Source organism: Ornithorhynchus anatinus, chromosome 8 (genome assembly GCF_004115215.2).
Source record: "Ornithorhynchus anatinus isolate Pmale09 chromosome 8, mOrnAna1.pri.v4, whole genome shotgun sequence".
Lineage (NCBI taxonomy): Eukaryota > Metazoa > Chordata > Mammalia > Monotremata > Ornithorhynchidae > Ornithorhynchus > Ornithorhynchus anatinus.
In genome coordinates this window covers 53441296-53464391 of record NC_041735.1, presented here as the reverse complement: position 1 = coordinate 53464391, position 23096 = coordinate 53441296, and the positions used below count along the sequence as shown (strand labels likewise).

At 43.0% G+C, this 23096-nt stretch overlaps 1 protein-coding gene across 4 annotated transcripts in view; it reads right to left on the bottom strand.

Moving 5' to 3' along the window:
- The window catches only part of CPVL (carboxypeptidase vitellogenic like), a 110712-nt gene that overhangs the window by 78823 nt on the left and 8793 nt on the right, over nt 1-23096 (bottom strand). For 3 of the 4 annotated variants that reach the window (XM_001511591.5, XM_003430681.3, XM_029070231.2), the window contains 2 exons: nt 8712-8916; nt 3319-3437 (listed from right to left, as the gene is read on the bottom strand). In XM_001511591.5, coding sequence (XP_001511641.2) covers nt 3319-3437; nt 8712-8901 — 309 coding nt within the window. In that variant the 5' untranslated portion in view covers nt 8902-8916. Of the gene's footprint in view, nt 1-3318; nt 3438-8711; nt 8917-17727; nt 17862-23096 lie in introns of those variants that run through there. The other variant, XM_007667363.3, reaches the window with a different exon arrangement.

The window sequence follows — 23096 nt, the reverse complement described above, 5'->3', positions numbered from 1 at the left end:
CACACACTTGTCTGGACAGAAGGTGTAGTGTTGTACAGATGCAATAGTGCCAGTCAAGGCATGCATTCTAAAGCAAAAGTTCTCCCTAACTTGGGGCTCATCAGAAAGGCAACTGAATGCAGAGTGATAATACTGCATATATTGTCTTTGGCTAAGAGGGGGGCTCACAACCTAAAAGGGCAGAGAGAGGAGAAGTGACAACAGATACACAGGAAGAAAAAAAAAAGTCAATACAGCAAAAGGAATTTCAATAACGATAAAAGCTGAAGTACTTTCTGTGGAAAAGAACAGTTTCTAGGCTCAAACCTCCCCATGAGCATTACTTGGTTCAATAATCACAGCTTTCCCAGGCTTCTAAAAGTTGTGATACAAAGTAAATCTTCCTGCGGAACAGATCTTCTTAGGTGGGGGGAAGACTGCCTGTGGACCTCAATGGAGAACAAGGTTTAGTATGAATGGTTGTTCTGAAAGGGGATAGCTTTGATTCCTTAGCCGCACGCATAAGTTTTATATATAATAATAATAATAATGATGGCATTTGTTAAGTGCTTACTATGTGCCAAGCACTGTTCTAAGCGCTGGGAAGGATACAAGGTGGGCTCTCAGTCTTAATGCCCATTTTACAGTTGAGGTAACTGAGATCCAGAGAAGTTAAGTGACTTGCCCAAAGTCACACAGCTGACATGCGGCGGAGCCGGAATTTGAACCCATGACCTCTGACTCCCCAGCCTGTGCTCTTTCCACTGAGCCAATATAAAGTTAAAGAATCTAAAGGCCATAGATAAGTGATGGTTACAAATATGTGCCAACCTCTCCCAACTTGCAAGAAAGTCAGGCCAGACCTGAATCAGGCAGACAGAAAACATAAAGCCCCTTTAATACATTCTGCCTCTTTTCACAAATACAGCTTTGTTAGTTTCCCTAAAAAGACAAATTCCCCAGGAAAGCCTGAATGTATTTATGCAGACAAAAATCAGACAACTTTATTTATTGAGTGCTTACTGTTTGCAGAGCACCACATTGCATGCAATATAGTTTAAGAGTTGGTAGACACATTCCCTGCCCACAATGAGCTTACAGTCTAGAAGGATGAATGATGGTGACCTTTTATCCTAGCGTTATGGTAATCAGATTTTCCAGCCCCTCTCCTGACTCCTATTCCTCAGACACAAAGACTATGTGGATATTCCAGGAACAACCGGGAGAGATGAAAGAGAGGACATGGCAGAGCTCAAACCATCTGCACTATTATCATTTCCTCTAAGCAGGTTCTCAACCTTCACTCCCGACGGGAAACTTCATCATCATTACAGGCATGGCATTTTTCCTTTGTATTTAATTCTCTCCTCTTTCGCTTACATGAAGGATTCACCCCTCCCCTGATGGATGGAAGAGCCCTTATTAAGACAGTGCTTTTTGTGGCACGTAACAAGCAGCACTCTGTTAAATAAAAGGGATCCCTTCATCGGCATCTCCTCCTTTCATTTGTTGCCTGTCGGGAGCAGCAGTATCCCTTTCCTTATCTCTTTCCCCCAGAAGAGTCAAGTCCTTTCATTTACAACGTGGCCAAGGAGAGGTGGACTGACTGCCTGACAGTGAACAGCTTGTTGTCCCACCTGCAGACTCCGAGCTCTCTGGGGGCTGCGTAACAGGTCTGGGATTTGGTGACACCCTTACTGGATAGAGTTATTTTCATCAGTCTCAAATGGGCTTTTTCTTCTTCGAAGGGTACTCTATCGCTTTCAATAAAGAGCTCTTTGCTTGCAAGTCATATTTCTCCTGCACTGGCCTGAGACCTTTCTACCAGGCAAATGTTTATATCCTCCAGGACCCTCCTAGGGTATACTCAGTACAGAGCTCTGCACCTAGTAAATGCTCAATAAATATTTTTGAATGAATACTTGAGCCGGACTCCTTAACGGTGTCCAGGCTCAGAGTAACACAGTGCAGCATTTTCATTTACTGAAGAAGAGAAGCCAGCACCTCAGTTACTGTTTAATGTAGCTGACTACTAATAGAGGGCAGAGTTTGACGTTAATACACTAACTTCCTGCATGTAATTATTACTATGGTACTTATTAAGCGCTTACTATGTGCCAAGCATTGTTCTAAGCACTGGGGTAGATACATGATAATCTAGTTGGACACTAAACTTCCCAATGCAAACTAATTTGTTTAAGGGTATTTGTTATATCCATGTTATATTATGCGCTGGGCACCCTACTAAGTGCTAGGGTAGATATAAGCTAGTTAGGTTGGACACACTCCTTGTCTCACATGGGGTTCACAGTCAATTCCCATTTGCCAGATGAGGTCACAGAGAAGTGAAGTAGCTTGCCCAAGGTCACACAGCAGAAAAGTGGTGGGACAGGATTAGAACCCAGGTGCTCTGACACCCAGGCCCAGACTCTATCCCCTAGGCCATGCTGCTTCTCACACCGATATTTTAACCAAGACCATTAAGCTGCATGAAGGACACTTGCTGAAGAGCTCATTCTTATTGCTTCACTCAGCACTAAAGGTGGTTCTTGTAATCTTAGATCTGAAGAGGGAAAGATTTTAGACCAGTTTCTCTAATGTAACCACTGGGGGATTTCTACACAGCAGCAAAGAGCTCTAGCAAGTAAAGGAACAGAGTGATAGATAAAGAGCAAGAGATTGAAAGATGAAAAGAAGCAGTCACAAATGGAAAAGCAAGAGTTACAATCAGTTAATGGTATTTGAGCACTTACTATGTGCAGAGCATTTACTAAGCGCTTGGGAGAGTCCGATACAAAGGAGTATCTATAGACGATCTCTGACCATAAGGAATTTACAGACTAGAGAGGAGAGACAAATGCCTGCTTTTTCATCATTTACCTAATTATTTAAACAAGATGCAGCCACAAAACTGTTTTGGTGGCCACAGCGAAGTTTTCCTTAAGAATGATCACTCTTGATCCTGAAACACCTCAGGAGCAATCTTTAAACTGAATCTTATAAAACCTATCACACTCACTGGGGAGAGTCATTTGAAGAAGTCAAACTTTTAAAGAGATCTTTCTGACATCTCAAGTGCAAAAGTAAAGGGTACACAAGATACATAAAACACAAACAGAAGTAAGAAGAGCAATTTACTTAAAGAGAGACATCTGTAAGCCAGAGCCCTGTGATTGGCTGTCTCTGGGCAACTACAGGACCATTGCTTAAGTGTTTTTCCAGATTTAGAGTAATCTCACCCCACCTAAAATGTATATTTGGGCTCTGAAGTCTCATTGGCAGCAAGTGTTAAACATGAGTACTCTGCAATTTCCTTCGTCAGCACTATCCACAGCCTACCTGAGCAGGGAAGAACCAGAAGAAGAGATTGCTGTTATAGGTCTCATTCACAGTGAGATAGCCTGAGTAACTTTTCACGTTTGCTCCAGGGATAGGGTCAACCAAACTCAAATCCCTCCCTACAAAGGAAAAAAAAAGAGAAGAAATTTACTGGGTTTTTAAAAGGTCATATCCAGATTTCGCATGCAAGTATCCATTCTTTCGATTTGTGTTTCCTTCACAGACTGCAGCCTATTCTTGGACGGTCACAAGGAAAAATATATTTATCACCGCTCTAAAAGTTGTCATTCCTAGTCATTCTTTCTCTACCTCACTTCTCTTCTGCCTACTACCTGTCCACCCTTCTATGCCAACTGTACTGTCTACTAGAGCCAGGGGAAATGCATGCTCACTAAGCCTACAGAATCCTGGACTAAGCCTGGAGAATCCCTAAAAGGGAGGAAAATCTACTCCAGGGGTCCTGGTCCATGAGCTACAATTCGCAGAACACTGCAGGATTTAGACATTGATGTGGTTCTCCTGTCAGAAGCCTATGGTTAGACTGTGAGCCCGTCATTGGGCAAGGATTGTCTCTAACTGTTGCCAAATTGTCCATCCCAAGCGCTTAGTACAGTGCTCTGCACATAGTAAGCGCTCAATAAATACTATTGAATGAATGAACTGATTTTTAAAGGTCCAGATCTAGGCTCCCCGGTTTTTATGGGCCGACACAAAGAACTGATTTGGGGAACGTGCCTTTGCCCAGCCTGGACTTGAGGAGGATTCTTCGTTGGGACTACTCTGCTTTTGCAATCAAAATAGTGCCTTTTGTCTAAAACCAGCAGTTAACTTTTTTCATGGCTTGCTAGTCCATCCCCTGGTATTTAAATTGTAATATTACTATCATTACCGAGTCGATCCGCTAGGTCAATGGAGAGAACTCCTGTCATTCTGCCCTGCCTGTCACTGCTTCCAGGGGCAACACCTCGGGGTTGGGAGTGGGAACCTGGGGCACATGTCTCCAGAGTTACAGTCACAGCAGTACAAACCAAGAAGTGATGGCAGCACTCGCTGCCCAGCTGTATTTCCTGAGCCCATTCTTTAAGTGCCCCTACCACCCTGGGAAGTGGCACCAGCCTGGAAGTCAGAAGGACCTGGATTCTAGTCCTGACTCCGCCACTTGTCTGCTGTGTGAACCTGGGCAAGTCGCTTTACTTCTCTGTGCCTCAGATACCTTATCTGTAAAAGGGGGATTAAGACTGTGAGCCCCACTCCAGTGCTTAGAACAGGGCTGGGCACATAGTAAGCATTTAACAAATACCACAATAATAATATCATTCACTTCTCTCTGCCTCCATTTTATTTCATCTATAAAATGAGGATTAAGACTGAGCCCCATGTGGAACATGGGCTGTATCCAACCTGATTACCTTGTACCTACCCCAGTGCTTAAAACAGTTCCAGGCACATAGTAAGTGCTTAACAAATGCCATTAAAAAAACTGAATGTGGGGGAAGGTGTTTGGGTCTATGAATATGGAATACTGGTAAACCCTGGGAGAAGGGGGAAAGCAGGGAAGGATCCTAAACAACAGCATTTTGGTGCTTAGACTGTAAGCTCCCTCTAAACTGTTAACTCACGGTGGGCAGGGAATGTGTCTGTTTATTGTTGTACTGTACTCTCCTGAGCACTTAGTTCAGTGCTCTGTAGAGTAAGCCCTTAATAAATACGAATGACTAACTGCCAATTTTCTTTCTGCTTAAGAACTTCCAAAAGCGAAACCACAAGCCTCACCTTCACTCTGACCTGAAAAATCTATAGGAAACAACTCATGGAGGGCAGAGGCACACAACAATATTGTTCTCCTCTGGCTCTTTGTATGGGTCAACAGGTCTCATGTTTGTTTCTTTGGCCACCAACGTTATTTTAAGGTATGCTGACTTGGCCACCTCAGAAAGGGTGAGAGAATTTCCAGTCGGGCCCACTGGCCCTCTGAGTTACCCAGCTCCAGTGACCTCCACCCAGGGCTCTGTGTGCCTTTCCTGGATTGCTTCAGCTTCCTAAAGCAGACCACAACTACAAAACACCTTCTCTAGAATATAATTTTGAGACTTTGTGAATGGGGTTAGAACAACAAAAATAATAATTTTGGTATTTGTTAAGCATTTACTATGTGCCAAGCACTGTTCTAAGCACTGAGGTATTCAGGTTGGACACAGTCCCTGTCCCACAGGGGGCTCCCAGTCTTAATCCCCATTTTACAGATGAGGGAACTGAGGCACAGAGAAGTTAAGTGACTTGCCCAAGGTCACACAGCAAACAAGAGGTGGAGCCAGGATTAGACCCTACGTCTTCTGACTCCCAAAACCATGCTCTTGCCACTAGGCCACACTGCTTCCCATGAAGCAGCAAGAAAGGTGGGGCAGATTCATTCTGCTTGTTCAGCTACATTCATGTAGGCATTATATAGTCTTCTTTGCTGCTTTTTGCAATACTTACTAAGGGTTCACCCCTGTTATGTTTAAACTAGTGCACATTACTATTATGGGACATGAGGAGCCTAAATTAAATGGAATCTGCAGTCAAAAATAATGGAAAGAAACTCAAAGGGAGAATGTGCAAGCTGGGGAGAATGTGCAAACTTTAATAAGATATTTCATAAAGATGTGTCAGAACACAGCCTGGTTGGTAAACTTGCTAATATTTGCTTTATCTCTTTATCAGAGAACATGTTTATTATAGCTCCTGAAAATGCACAACAGGTAATCACAGAGGAATCTGCAAGTTAATTTGGAAGAGAGAGTAAAATATTCCACTGTTGTTTTACAAACTACTGTCAATCCTAATGGGTTCTAATCCCAGTTCTACTAATTGTCTGCTGTGTGACCTTAGGCAAGTCACTTCACTTTTCTGGGCCTCAGTTACCTCATCTGTAAAATGGGGATTGAGATTGTGAGCGCCACATAGGACAGGGACTGTGCCCAACCTGATTTGCTTGCAGTCACCCAAGTCTTTAGTAGAGTTCCTGGCAAATAGTAAGCGTTTAATACCACAATTATTAACTACCCTAGAAAGCTGTTATAGAACAAAAAGATTTTAATATCAAGGTTCTGACAAACTAGAAAAACAGAAGGGGCTCAAGCTATGCACAGAACATCTGTCCAGATCTTCCAGAAGCTGTTCAAGTGGGATAAAATCATCCACAATTGTGTTGCCAGATTCCACTTCATTTCCAAGATTAACAAGATTCTGCAAAGATCACTTAAAATACCACTGAAAGAATGTAGAGTTACAGCACAATTTAGAAAAGTGACATTCCCTTAGATCATGAATCTTCTTTCTGAATTTCAAACATTTCATCTAAGTTAGAACTGGGAACAGGAAGGTGAGAGGGTGGAACTCCCACTAGGAATCCTAAAAATATTGAGTAATAGTTTGGAATGATTTAGTGGTCCCCTTCGCCTCCCTCTCACTGCCCCAAATATAATTAGGAACCTAGGCATTCTCTCTCACCCACATTAGCAAATTAGGTCTGGTCCACCTTTTTCATACCCGCCCCCCACCACCACCAAATTGACTTCACCTCTTTAAGACTGGGCATCCGTGAAACAAATAACGTGCCTTACTTAGAAATGAAACCTAATTTTTAGTATATTGTCCATATTGCAAATATGTATTCTCCCTATAAGTCTTCCAAGTAAATGCATGGTATACAAAAAGACACTTAAGATGAATTTAAATACATTCATATAAGGTGCAACTGCACTTTAGTGGATATTAAACTGGCTGCATTGAAGCTCTCTTTTAAAAGTATATTATTGTGATGGGTTTATATGGACATAAATCCTATCTTGGGAAACAAGTTATATATTTTATTGTTAAACGTTTGCTCCCCAATCTGTAGCATTCTTTTCAATATATAAAAACCTGATTCCCCACTACCTATATGATCATTCATCCTTATCCTGACTTGCCCCACAGCCAATACAAAATGGCAGTGACAGACTGGGCAGTTTTTGCAACCCAATAAAGTCAACTCTGAGTCTGGACCATAGTGTGATTGAGGAATAAAGCTGTAAAAGTAGCTTGCTATGATCACTGCAATAACCAATTCTGGAGTTTGATTCTCCAGCCTGACAAGAGGAGAGAGGACTGTAGTTTAGCTGGGGAGAGAGACCCAAGGCTCTCTCTGTAGGCTTAATCTGCATAGAAGTTAGAGAATCATCCTGCCCTGCCCTCCTGCATAGAATTTCCCAATAACACCTGGGATGGATGTCACAGAATTCAACTCTATGCAGTGCCCCCCTTAGACTTATTGTCCTAGCTGCTGGCCGAGCAACTCAGAGGGACAATGGTGCTTGTGAGGAACAGCTTGGCTTAGCGGATAATAATAATGATGATGATGGTGGTATTTATTAAGCGCTTACTATATGCCAAGCACTGTTCTAAGCTATGGGATAGATACAATGTAATCAGGTTGTCCCACATGGGGCTCACGGTCTTAATCCCCATTTTACAGATGAGGTAACTGAGGCCCAGAGAAGTTAAGTGACTTGCCCAAAGTCACACAGCTGATAAATAATAATAATGTCGGTATTTGTTAAGCGCTTACTATGTGCCGAGCACTGTTCTAAGTGCTGAGGTGGATACAGGGTAATCAGGTTGTCCTACGTGAGGCTCACAGTTAATCTCCATTTTACAGATGAGGTAACTGAGGCACAGAGAAGTTAAGTGACTTGCCCACAGTCACACAGCTGACAAGTGGCAGAGCTGGGATTAGAACCCACAACATCTGACTCCCAAGCCCGTGCTCTTTCCACTAAGCCAAACACTGGCCTGGGAGTCAGAGGGATCTGGGTTCTAGTCCCAGCTCCTCACATATCTGCTGTGTGACCTTGGGTAAGTGACTTAACGTCTCTGGGCCTCAATTACCTCATCTGTAAAATAAGTGTGAGCCCCATATGGGAAAGGGACTGTGTCAACCTGATTAACTTTCATCTACCCCCACACTCAGAACAGTGCCTGGCATAATCGATTAGACTGTAAGCCCGTCAAACGGCAGGGACTGTCTATCTGTTGCCAACTTGTTCATTCCAAGCGCTTAGTACAGTGCTCTGCACATAGTAAGTGCTCAATAAATACTATTGAATAAATACTATTGAATGAATATAATAAGTGCTTAACCAGTACCATAATAATACCATACTGCAGTTCAAGCCCAGCTGTGGCTTATTTCAGACTATCCCAGTCCAAGGGATCGAATCCCATGGGCTGAATTAAGCCCAATGCAGGACTTTATCTTTCTTCCCCGTGAAGGAAAAAGGCATCTCTGAAGGCTTGGGATCACTTTTTTACTTGGAAACTGGTGGGAGAGTGGGGAGTGGGGAAGAGTAGAGTGGAGGAGAGAAACTTACCTTCCAGTATTTTCCCATTTTTAATATAAGGTGTAAGGAACAGAGGATGGCCCGGGTCTCCTTCAGAAGACATGCAAGTTGGAGAATATTTGTGCAAGAAACGGAAGAAACCCAAATGGCTCTGAGCACAACTGTGTTTGAGCGTCAGATTTGGGCTCAGTAGGGCTAGCAAAAGGGCCACTTTCCACATCTTGAAGATCCTTCCCTATGATTAAAATAGATTACAAACAATCAGACAAAAAAAAAGTAAAAGGCCTAAATGCAGTCTACTTTAGTGAGTTCTGAGTCAAATGAACCTCAGTATGATGCCTGCTAACACACACACACGCCTGACTCCTTCCACCCCAAAATCAAAAGCTCCCACATCAGGAAGTATGAACTGTTGCCCAATACATTACTTAATACAAAGGGTCCCACAAAATGAGGGAAAAAAAAAGAGCACTGTACCTATGATAACTTAATAAGACTTCCCAAGTGTCTTCATGTTGACACGCTTGTTTTTTTCCACAGTGTCAAAACCAATGCACATAAGGATATCTAACCTCAAATTATACACTCCAAACAAATGAATACATACATTTATTCAGATTTTAGTGCCCAAAACATATGCAGTTATGAAATTTGGAGGCTACTTGATAATTCAGTACTTGAGAATTACATTAAAATGCAAAATATTTTGAAAAGGCATAATCACATCTGGTTTTTACATTATGGAGACGTAACATGAAAATAATGATTTTGAAGATTCTAAAAATGATTTTTAGATACATTTACTCAGTGACGCTGTTTATAATTATGATTTGACTGAATATATTACCTACCATGTGTGTATATATTACCTACCATCTTGTGCTTAACTCATCATTTCCTATATTTAGAGATTTTTTTCATAGACACTAGAGTGGCCCACTGCAAATGTGTGGTTAAGAAATACTTTTTAATCATTGTCTAAAATAAGGAATATGACAATCCTAGAAAATCTAAATGGATTATTAAGAAATTAAGATGCAGGATCACCAACTACTAAATCTTAAAGATACTGACTTTTTTTTTTTAAACAAAAAAGAAAAAACAGTGGAACATACTTGCTTCATGATTACCAGCAAAGCTGCTTTCCAGGGAGAAAATTTAAGCATGACTGTGCATGGCAAATGGTTCTGAAATTTTTCTGTTTCAGCACAAAGATGAAAGCAGCTATCTCAATAAGTAGTCAATTTTTTTTAATCCAGAGGGGAAAAAGCAGGAAACCAACTATGCAATTTATTTTTCAAGCTTCACACTAAAAACTTCAAGCCCACTTTAATAGGGGTCATTAATATTTAAGTAACTGTGATAGTTATAGCACTTTCCTTATAAACAGATGTTGACACAGAAGCCTTAAGGAAAACAGTGTTCACTGTTAAAACTAATCTTATTTGAACTGACATATCTAAGACATAAAAGGAAGAGTCAGGTCAATTTGATAGACTCCCATTAACATTTAACAAAGTAACTATTAGAATGTGCTCCCCTTGGAGGAGAATTAGCACAGCAATAGGCTCCCACTTTGCAGCGCTCATCCATCAGTAGTCTTGACCTGCAGTACCCCAAGCTGTGCTTAGCAACCACTCTCTCTAATGATTATAAGAGCTCTATTAGTGTAGAAGGAGATGAGGGGTTTTTTTTCCCTCCCCTTTTAAATCTCAAACAGCTTTCGATTCTTCCTTATTAGCCTCAGTGCTTGTTTATTTAGCATATTTACCCCCATGGTATTCACTATTCAGATGCATCACACAGAGTTTACATCGAGGCTTTTCTTTAATATGAAGATTTGACATTGGGCATCATGAGTGACTTCCATATACTAAATTTTTACACCTACAGATTTAGGACACCTCTCTCTTGTGAACCATTTGTTCAGTGAACCACAGTACCAACTGAAGATTAAATAAACAATTTTGAGATCTAAAATGAAAAGAAGCAAGTATCCTTGTAGCTGGTTTTATACTCTGACCACCTAGACTACTGGAAAAGTGTAAAGGAGTTTTGTATCTTCTGCTGAATCACTACCCACACTATTCTCTGTGCTGTGGTCTGTTTTCTATTTCCTTCAGATTCCTTTTTTGGTTTTGGATTCCCCAACACCATACTCTTAGCCGGACCCAAGGGTCTCTAAACGTATCTAGTGGGCAAACCCCAGGTTATAACCACCCCATAATATGAACAATAAGGTTTATTGTTTGACCAAGTGTTTAGTATAGTGCCCTACATACAATAAGCACTCAATAAATACCATTGATTGATATTTTACCCCAGGTCACAACCACCCAAAAGAAACATGAACCTCAGGGTTGGATCCACTATTGTTTGACACCTTGATAATTCAAAGCATCGTCCCTAGACCAGGCAGGGAATGTGTCTGTTTACCATCTACTGCTTTGCACACACTAAGTGCTCAATAAATATGATTGAATCTTTGCAATATGCCAAAACAGATGAAGAAGTTATGGTCTCTCCATAACCAGGTAAAGGCTATATAGGAACTAAAAAGTCCTGCATCCACTTTAGAGAAAGTGGACATACTTATAATGATTGAAGAAAATCCTGATGGAGACAGTAGTTCAGAAGTGTGAAGAGGTTTTTGAAAGGAGTTGGTATGCTATGAGGTACTTTTTCAAGACAAGATGGCAGTTCATCATAAATTGGATTAACTCTTCATTTTGGAAAACCACTGTCATAGTCGACAAAACAAATTCTACTTCTGCAGTCTCCTGCAAACATTCATAATCAAATTCTACCTCCTCATTTAATGTTATGAAATTTGCTTTGAATTACTTTAACACAAATTCAACAAAAGCTCAGTGGTGTTATTACTGCAGTCTAAAGCAAATAGAAGAATTTAATATTTTTCTGGAAGTCCTGAAGTGGATCTCAATTTAATACATGGAAGTTTATTGGAAAATGAACCCTATTATACAGCCACAGTCTCACTGAATATACCCCTGGTGTATTATGGCCTTGTACTCCCTTTAACTTCACCAGAACCAATCAGTGGTACTTAATAAGTGCTTACTATTTGCAGGGCATTGCACTAAATGTTTGGAAGAATACAGTATTGTATTGCATTCAACAGAATTAGCAGACATGCCCATAACAAGCTTACCAATGCTAACAGACAACTTTATTTGCTTTTTAGTATATTCTAGAAGATGCCTGCTTCCTGTTCCTCCAAGAAGCAGTGTGACTCAGTGGAAAGAGCCTGGGCTTGGGAGTCAGAGGTCATGGGTTCGACTCCTGGCTCTGCCACTTGTCAGCTGTGTGACTGTGGACAAGTCACAACTTCTCTGTGCCTCAGTTACCTCATCTGTAAAATGGGGATCAACTGTGAGTCTCACGTGGGACAACATGATTACCCTGTATCTACCCCAGCACTTAGAACAGTGCTCTGCACATAGTAAGCACTTAAATACCAACATTATTACCAGGACCAGAGAAACAGAAGGCGAATGTAAGTTCTTGAAGGCAAAGAAGGTGTTTACCAGTCCTCCGCACACAGGAAGAGCTAATCAAATTGACTGATGAAAGAAAGAAGCTTTCTATAAAATATTACAGAGGAAGTTACAAAAGGAATAGATTGATAACTGGAATTTTTGTAGCACTGGCAGCAAGAGTTCATTCAAATAGATAACTACGGGTGTAAGGAGTGTAATATATGCAAATACAGTTGTATTATACATTAAGTAGATAACTTACATTGTATAATATCACTAAATCTGGAAGGGAGAAATATTTTCTATCTCTGGCTTATGATTCATATCCTGAATTAGATCATAAACTTGCTTGCAAATGTGGGTTTTACATGTAATTCTGAAATTTGATACTTTATCTTACAGTGGTCTTGCCTCTAACAAAGGTAAATGGAAACATGGCCTAAAAGATAGAGAGCACTGGCCTGGGACTCAGAAGGTCCTGGATTCTAATCTTGGCTCTACTGTTTATCTGCTGTGTGACCTTGGGCAAGTCACTTCTCTGCACCTCAGTAACCTCATCTGTAAAATGGGGATTAAAACTGTGAGCTTCATGTGGGACATGGACTGTTTCCAACTCGATTAGCTTGTATCTTTCCCAGTGCTTATTACAGTACCTGGCATATAGTAAGCCCTTAAATACCGTTTTTTTCCCCATTGACATCTCTCATTTGGCTAGGTTACTTAATCTCTCTGATAAATTAAGGAAATGAGTCACTTTATCTCTTGCTAACAGATCTCAGAACCACGAAGACACAAATTAGGAAGAGGTAGCTAAAAGTGCAGTGTGGAAACAAAAAGTACTCTGCCACATAATAATAATTATAATAATGGTATTTGTTAAGCACTTACTATGTTCCAAGCACTGGGGTAGATACAACCTAATCAGATGGGACAAGTTCCCTGTCCCACATGGGGCTCACTGTCTTAATCCCCATTACACAGATGAGGAAACTAAAGCCCAGAGGGAAAAAAAAAGTTGGTATTTGTTAAGCGCTTACTATGTGCACAGCACTGTTCTAAGCACTGGGGTAGATACAGGGTAATCAGGTTGTCCCATGTGAGGCTCACAGTTGATTCCCATTTTACAGATGAGGTAACTGAGGCACAGAGAAGTTAAGTGACTTGCCCACAGTTACACAGCTGACAAGTGGGCAGAGCTGGGATTTGAACCCATGACCTCTGACTCCCAAGCCCAGTTCTTTCCCTGAGCCACACTAAGAAGTGATGTGACTTACCCAAGGTCACACAGCAGAGAAGTAGCAGAGCACAGATTAGAACCTCTGACCTTCTGACTCCCAAGTCTGTGCTCTGGCATAGCCACTACGCCAAAGGACTCATGGACTACAGAAAGTCACTTAGCATCACACCCCCAACCTCCAGAATAAAGTTGGAGAGTGGGTGGAGGGTTGGTATTAAAGCAGAGCAGATAAAGCAAGTGGCCAGGACCCCAGTCACAAAGTGCCCTCCCCTTTGCAGGGAAAAATCCTGTGCTGGATTTCCAAAAGAGTTACTAGCAGGGTGGTTTAAGGCACAGAACTACTCTTCCTCTACACTGTAAGCTCCTTATGAGTAGGAAACACGTCTACTAACTCTGTTGTACTGTACTTATTCAAATGCTTCATACAGTGTTTTTGCACACAGTAAGCATACAATAACTATAATTGATTGATTGCATCTATAAGTGTACAAGTCCCCCAACAGAAAAAGGCCCTGGTGGAAGTGTCCTCCTTGGACCTCCCACCATCAAAAAAATGAGAAAACGGATCTACAGGGTAAAGTGATTTACATTTACAATGGAAAGGACCCCCACCTACTGAAAAACAGGTTTCTAAGCAGATCAATAGGATTGTACATCCACCCTTTCTTCTACATTTTCGTATTTAAGAGTCGTTCAGTTAACACCACTTTTCTGCAGATCTCTTCCTCTTTGGTCTCAGCGAAATGCAGTCAACTCCTTCTTGGGTTGACCTGTTCTCTCAACTCAACTCCTGGGACTTGGGAGACTTGCCTAATTCAGCAAAGCTCGTTTTTCTTTCTCTAAAGGGAAATCTCATCTAACACACTCCAAAATTGGGGTTGGGGGGGTGGGGGCTGGAAATCAAACACTTTGTAAATTCCTTCAAAAAAAAAGTCCATTGCCCCACAACAGTTATCACCTCTTGATTACCCTTTTATTCTGCCAAACCCCACATGCATAACACACTAAAGGTTCATGTTCACCCACTGAAGTGGATTCACGACAACTCAAAATGTACAATGGTATCAAAGACTTAAAATTAAAAAAAAAACTAACCTCCCAAACGCCCATGGTTCTTTTCATTCATTCATTCAATTCAATAGTATTTACTGAGCGCTTACTATGTGCAGAGCACTGTACTAAGCGCTTGGAATGAACAAGTCGGCAACAGATAGAGACAGTCCTTGCCGTTTGACGGGCTTACAGTCTAATCAGGGGAGACGGACAGACGAGAACAATGGCAATAAATAGAGTTGAGGGGAAGAACACCTCGTAAAAACTAATGGCAACTAAATAGAATCGAGGCGATGTACATTTCATTAACAAAATAAATAGGGTAATGAAAATATATACAGTTGAGCAGACGAGTACAGTGCTGAGGGGATGGGAAGGGAGAGGGGGAGGAGCAGAGGGAAATGGGGGGAAAAGAGGGTTAAGCTGCGGAGAGGTGAAGGGGGGGTGGTAGAGGGAGTAGAGGAGCTCAGTCTGGGAAGGCCTCTTGGAGGAGGTGAGTTTTAAGTAGGGTTTTGAAGAGGGGAAGAGAATCAGTTTGGCGGAGGTGAGGAGGGAGGGCGTTCCAGGACCGCGGGAGGACGTGGCCCAGGGGTCGACGGCGGGATAGGCGAGACCGAGGGACGGTGAGGAGGTGGGCGGCAGAAGGAGCGGAGCGTGTGGGGTGGGCGGTAGAAAGAGAGAAGGGAGGAGAGGTAGGAAGGGGCAAGGTGACGTAGAGCCTTGAAGCCTAGAGTGAGGAGTTTTTGTTTGGAGCGGAGGTTGATAGGCAACCACTGGAGGTGTTTAAGAAGGGGAGTGACATGCCCAGATCGTTTCTGCAGGAAGATGAGCCGGGCAGCGGAGTGAAGATAGACTGGTTCTTCTGGGGCATCAGAGTAGGGAAGGAATCCCAGAGCGGCTACTATATATCAGGAAATCCTATAAGGCAGCCCTATAGTTGGAAGCTATGACTGAACATCTGGACTCAAACAGGCACCAAGGGTGGAGACAAAGGAATACTTCTAAAGTTCTGCAGATATGTAGTTCCAGTTCTGCCAGGTCGCCTCCTATGTGAGTGTTAGCTGGCTCGCATAGGTTCCCCGCTCATGCTTGAAGTGCACTACACTCCCAATCAGCCACACTGGGATTACATGTACAGGTTCAAGTCTTTTCTCCTAATCTACCCCACTGTCCACACACTTCTGCTCTCAGTGCATTCTCGAGCCCCCCCACCTTCCTTCATTTAGTGCTTTCTGGGCTGCATGGGGGCTTCCCTTCTACAAAACTCATCACTCTCTGGGGACTTTTTGCTATTTCCTTCCTGGTCGGTTTTCCATTCTCTTGGCCAGAAAGCTTTAGGGATTTCACTTCATTCATTCATTCAATCATACTTATTGAGCACTTATGATATGCAGAACACTTTCTCCCACTCACTGCATTCAGGCTGATTTCCCTTGCTCTGGCTTCCCTCTATTACTCAGACAACACCAGGGAAGTAGGTGGAACTAGCTGAGAGAAGAACAGAGCCAGAACAGTGGGAGTTGTGTGTTTGTGTATCATCCACTCATGGCAATTATCCTCTATTAGCACAGATAATCGAGAATGTGAGTAATGCATGTCTTGGCCTGGAAGGAATCTTTGGCGATCAAGTGCTCCTCTGTTCCTTAAGGAAGGCCTTGAATCGAAACCAGTCCAGGCAGGTGAGAATCTATCCTTTTTCACTATTTCTCCAGAAACGAAGGACACAAACCTTCCTCCTCAACTAATTTTTATCTCTGACCTGCATCATCTAAACTACAGGTTTTTAAGTTGCTGCATTTTTCTTGTCCTCAGAAGAGAGGGAGAGAGAGGAGGCATTGTCTAGTGGATAGAGCATAGGGCTAGAAGTCAGAAGGACCTGGGCACTAATCCTGGCTCTGCCACTTGTCTGCTGTGTGATCTCGGGCAAATCACTTAACTTCTATGTGCCTCAGTTACCTCATCTGTAAAATGGGGATTAAGACTGTGGGCCCCATGGAGGGACATGGACCCATCACCAATCTGATTAGCTTGTATCTACACCATCAGTACCCCATTCCTCATCATCCTCCTTTCCAGTCTTTTTTAACTTAAAAAAAAAACCTCTGTGGTTCCCATGAACACCAGAATAGTACAGTAAGAAATTTGGGATCCTACCCCCAACCACATAGCCAGCTGCTGCCCTCCATCTTGCCTACGGGCAGTGAAAAGCTTGGGGAAAGAGTGGGGGAGTGGGGGTCTAGAAGCAGGAGTTTGGCCTCGGTTCCAGGCTCAGCTACTGACTTGAACCGTGAGCTACTGACTTGAACCGTGACTTCTCCCAACAGTCTCCAAAATGTTGGAGAGGGGAACTAGGTGGGGTGGGGGGAAAGAGGGAGAAAGAGGGTCTGGCAGCAGGGAAGTGGGCATGAATGGAGGAAACAGCTCCTTGTGGGCTTGGAACATGTCTACCCACACTTACAGAGTACTCTCCCAAGCATTTAGTACAGTGCTCTGTGCATAGTACATGCTCAATAAATACCACTGATATCTCTCTTCACTTGTGGAGTCTAGAACTAGAGAGTTTGTTAATCTGAGAGCTGTTAATAATGGGATGATTACCTCAAGGTCCTAACGTGTATTAATGATGCGGCATCATCATCATTGGTATTTATTGAGGGCTTATGGTATGCAAAACACTGTAAAAAGCGCTTGGGAGAATGCAACAAGAGTTGGCAGACACATTCTCTGACCACAGTGAACTTCAAGTCTAAGCTTCTCTCTTCCTGTCCCAAAATAGTATATTTTGGCTAACTCATATTTTGCTTTGCCCCTATGACATCTAAATCTTTTTTTGACACACTTACATGCAGCCAGTAGATTTCCATGTTTCATTTTTTCTCCCCCAATTGCCTTTTACATGTCCCTGATGAATTTAAGTTTGTCACCAATAATTGCTTCAATTTCTCCAGCAACCTTAACGATGAACCACCATGAACTCTTTAAAAAGAACCAGCTGTCCAAAAAAGGAGAGAGACAAAGAGAGCGAGAGGGCGAGCGATCGTGCACTACTCTATCAGTATCCTCCACCCACCTGACTATTTGGATAAGCGCCCAAAAGGGTTTATTCTGAACAGCCTAGCAGGGGACTTGTTTCTCAGCAACAAAGCAATTCCAACAATTATCCTGGTCTTTTCAAACTATTCTTTCACATATCCGAGTAGCTGCCCAGACCCCTCCTCATCCATCCCCAGCCATGGAACGTCATGCCAAGCCCTACCTCAATACTCTCTTGGTATTTTACAGACAACCTTTGTGCGACCATTCTGGTCATCAACTCAGGCTTGCCCATCTTCCTGGGCCTCCAGTGGACAGAAACATCTTCAGTTTGAAGTTGCAAAGGAATTGAACACACTGCCTCTCCCCTCCAGTTTAAGACCTTTGTGAGGCAATGGGCTTCTTAATTGGAACTTTCCACTGGCCACTGGCCAGGCTCTCATCTCGGCAGCATGAATGGATGGGCTGCTGAGCTCAACAACAAGCCTGGCAGCAGGAGAAGCTACTTCTAGCTTCTCGTTTGGAGTGAGTGGAGGCAGGGTAAGGACCAAGAGGGAGATCATATTAAAAGTGCTCCAGAAATAGAACAGTGGTCATCAGTGTTAGGGAAGAAGATCCTTGTGACCCGATGTACTAGTGAAACCTTCTCGTCTCCTTGGATAAGGTACAGCTTATGTCTCTGGCTTACGTCCAAACCAGGAACAACAACAAAAAAGGATGCCAATACCAAGAAGAGAAACTCTCGAAACCATCTGGTAGGCAACCTCCTGGGAACCACATTGTAGGGGTCTGGGGCACTCAGTAGATCTACCACTCCAAGTTAATCCAGAAGAGAAGCCAAGCCCTTACCCTGAAATGCCCAGATAATTTCTGAACCCTCTATTTCAGACCAGGCCAGTGTAGGTTCAGTTAGGATCTCTGATCAGTAATTGCGGGGTGGGGGGAGGCGGGTAATAGAACAGAAGGAGAGTGTGGCTCAAGCAGGGATTAGCTGCTATTAAGTGTGACCAGGATGGTGAAATTATTTGTGTTTAGGGGTCATTTTGCGTGTTCATGGGTGTCAGTTTTTTGGTGCATCTCCGACATTACTCTTATTTTTGAGATCCTGCCTACTCTAGCATTCAGTAAACAATGATATGCTGCCTTTTTCATGGTCCTCAGTCACAGTGCATTTGAATATTGTCAGCCAGCAAGCAAAAGTAATCAAGTCAGCACATCCATGCTCTCCATCAGCTGCCTCCGTCTTATCTAGTCTCTATTTCTACTACCCCTCCCCTACTACAGCAACATGGACTAGTGGAAAGAGCAGCGGCCCAAGAGTCAGAGATTCTGCCACCTGTCTGCCTTAGGACCATGGCCAAGTCACTTAACATCTCTGGGCCTCAGCTTCCTCATCCTCCCTAGACTTTAAGTTCATAGTGTGCAGGGAATGTGTCTATCAAATCTGTTATAGTGTGCTCTTCCAAGTGCTAGTACAATGCTCTGCACACAGTAAGCACTCAAATATGATTGACTGAAAAATGGTGATTAAATCCTATTTTCACTTAGACCGTGAACTCCAAGAGAGAGAGGAATTTGTCCAACCTGATTCTCCTGAATCTACTCAGTACAAATACATAGTACATAGTATATGCTTGACAAGTACTATAATTATTAATTATTAATTCTCCAAGGCCAACATTTTAATTTTATTGAACTCTACCTGTGCCTCTTTGCACTGTGGATCCCCAGCAAACACCTTTCATCTGACTGAAATCCCCTCAAATCCACCAAACATATCCCTTCCTCTTTCAGTGCCCTCCTATAAGCACCAACCAATGGTATTTACTGAGTGCTTATTGTATGCCAAGCTCTGTACTAGGAGCTTGGGATGTCCGGTTCAACAGAGTTGGTAGACATGATCCCTGCGTACTGAAAGCTTAGAGTCTAGAACAGGGAGACAGACATTCAAATAAATTACAGATCGGGGAAATGGATATGTGCTGAAGTACTGTGGAGCTGGTATGAAAAAATCAAGTGCCTATGGGATACGTTTCAAAATGCATAACTGAATGAGGGCTTGGTCAAAGAGGGCCTTTTAGTAGGCTTTGAAGGTAGGGCTAGAGGCGGTCTGTTAGATATGAAGGGGGAGACATTCTGAGGCCAGAGGGGAGAGTTGCTGTGTGACCTTGGGCAAGTCACTTCACTTATCTGTGCCTTAGTTACCTCATCTTTAAAATGGGAATTAAAACTATGAACTCCATATGGGACAACCTGATTACCCTGTATCTACCCCAGCGCTTAGAACAGTGCTTGCCACATAGTAAGCACTTGAATACCATAATTATTATTATGTGGTCAAGAGGTTGGTGATAAGATAAACGAGGTTAGGGTACAGTGAATAGGTTGGCATTAGAGAAGTGAAGTGTGTCGGTTGGGTTACAGTAGGAGATCAGCATTGTAAGGTAAAAGAGAGAGAATTGATTGAGTGTCTTAAAGCTGATGGTAAGGAGTTCATTTGTTATGGAGATAGATGGGTTACCATTGGAGGTTTAGGGGGAGTGGGGAGATATGGACTGAATGCTTTTTTTAGAAAATAATCCAGACAGCGAGTGAAGTGTGGACAGGCAAGTGGAGAGACAGGAGGCAGGAAGATCAGGGAGACCGATACGGTAGTCAAGGCGACATATGATAAGTCCTTGCGTCAGTAGCAGTTTCGGTGGAGTGGAAGGAGTGGGTCCCCAGTGGAACACAACAGTGCTAAAAAGAATGAATACATTACAAAGATGGACATGGGATAGAGAGCCATCGTGGAAAGGGAGACAGGAAACCAGTTAGCTAGAAACAGGGGAGGACTGGGCAAGGAGGAGGGGTTAACTAACCTAGAGAATTTGCAAATGGTGAAAACCAAATAAGAATCACAGAGCATTACAGATTTCCGCCAGTCTGATGTGGTACTGTGTCTTTGACTCCTCTTACATATTCCCAATCACCTTTCAGGTGGTCTGCACAAAGCTGGCCAACCTCAGTAAATGCTGATGATGATAAAAGCCAGAGGACAAGCCACCCCTCAGGTGGAGGCTGCAGTGGGACATATTTAGTAGCCACCATTGAACCTCTGTCACTACCAGCTGTCTGTCACCAGGTAAGATTTATTTTTCTTGCCCGTTCTGTGCCCCAACCCCTACTTGTGTTGTTATCTATTTATGTATATTAATGCCTCTCTCCCTCTCTAGATTGTGAGCTTATTATGGGCAGGGAATGTGTCTGTTGTTGTATTGTACTTTCCCAAGTGCTTAGTACAATGCTTTGCGCACAGTAAGCCCTCAATAAATACAACTGAATGGATGTCTCCATGGCTTAAGGGAAGCAGACCTGTGGTAAGGGGGATCCCAGCCCTCACTCTCCTGAACCCCAAACCCACACTCTCCTGCCCCTTTCCCCCATTCTCCCACTCCATCCTTGACATGCCAGCTCTCGCTCCAGACCTCAAGACACTGTAGCTCCAAGCTGAGCAGTGCCAGGGCAGAGGAGAAAACATTGGCCATCCCCCTCACACCATCCCCACCCCGGCTGCCTTGTGGCTTTGAGGATGAAAGCAGCTAGGGCTGGGATGGAACTGGTGCAATGATGACTAGGAGGCTCCCTGCATTGAGGATGCAGAACAAGTTGAAAAACAGAGCAGGTTTAGGATGGTGGGATTAGTGGGAGGGGCAAGGTGGGAATGGATTGGTGAGATGCTCTAGGGGGAATGGTGAGATGCCCCCCTAGAGCTGTGGAAAAAGGAATAGGGTCACAAGTATAAAGGAGGGCAGGCTGAGGGGGGTTGGGGAGAGCCAGGGTGAAGAAAGAGAAACACATTACCTGTTGACATCAGGCAGTGACAGGGGGATATTCATGCTATTACCAGCATCAGCTACTAAATGCAGCCCTAGAACATATCCTTAACATCTGTCCACAGGAGAGAAAGGAGGATTGGACAAAGATCCCTCAGGGAACAAAATTGGTTTTTGTGACTTCAACATCTGTACTCAAATATCACATCCTAAAATAACAGAACTGGAAAAAACCTCAAGTGATCATTCGGTTTGGCCCAACCAACAATTAAGTTATCTAATGCCAGTGGATGCTTAATCTATCTCCAGGGATAAAGATTTCTCCATTTTTTTCAATAGGCTATTCCAATGTTTTATTACCCCGGTAGTTAAGAAGCTGCAAGGTCTAGTGGAAAAGGCGTGGGCCTGGGAGGGAGAGGACCTGGGTTCAAATCTTACCTCTGTCACAAGATTTGGGCAAGTCACAACTTCTGTGCACCTCAGGTTCCTCATCCGACAAAATGAGGTTCCAATACCTGTTCTCCCTCCTACTGTGAGTTCCATGTGGGTCAGGGTCAGTATCTGATTTCATTATTCTTTATCTACCCTAGCTTAGTGTTTGGTACATTGTAAGTGATTAAATACCACAGTTATTTTATCCAATTTAGTTTGATTCTTGGTGGATAAGGAGAAAAGTGGGTCAGTATCCTCATTACAAACTCCTCATACACTTAAAGATAGTTATAACATCACTTTAATCCCCCCATATGAATATTAAACAATCCCAATCTCTTTAACCTCTTTCCTCAGAAGACATTTTCTAAGCCTTTCATCATCTTTGCCTTCTCCCTGGACCCTCTTCAGTTCCTTCACATATACACAAACTGTTGAAGTTGGGGGTGAGTGACACATCCCATGGACTGAAAATTACCTTAACATGTTCATAAAACCAAACTAAACATGTATGCAATCAATAAATACCATTGATTGAAATTGGTATTAATTAACTGATTGGCTGCAGTGTTCCATCTCTAATAGTAATTATAGTGGTATTTCTTAAGCACTTACTATGTGTCAAGCATTGTACTAAACACTCAGGTAGATACAAGATAATCAGGACCCACATGGGACTCACAGTCTAAGTAGGAGGGAGAAAAGGGACTGATTCCACAGTTTGCAGATGAGGGACTTGAGGCCCAGAGAAGTTAAGTGACTTATCAAAGGTCACACAGCTGACAAATGGCAGAATCGGGCTTAAAAGGCAGAGCCTGGGAATGCTCTTTCCACCAGGTCATGCTGCTTCTGTAGAATACTAACACTCACCTGGACCTCTATTTCTGCTCATTGGTGGGCAAGAAAGAAAACCAGAACCAGAAATTCCTCTCTTGCACACCCTTTTCCAAAATGGGAGTAGGGCAGAGAAATTAACTGGCTACATGCACTAGTTGAAACTTGACATTCTCCAAAACCCAGCATGGACCAAATAGCTGGGTGAGGCAGAAGGGAGGACTCCAGGCCTTGTTTAATAATGTTGGTATTTGTTAAGCGCTTACTATGTGCAGAGCACTGTTCTAAGCGCTGGGGGAGACACAGGGGAATCAGGTTGTCCCACATGGGGCTCACAGTCTTAATCCTCATTTTATAGATGAGGTCACTGAGGCCCAGAGAAGTTAAGTGACTTGCCCACAGTCACACAGCTGACAAGTGGCAGAGCTGGGATTCGAACTCATGACCTCTGACTCCAAAGCCCATGCTCTTTCCACTGAGCCACGCTGTCCACAGCAGTCCCCATCTCTAC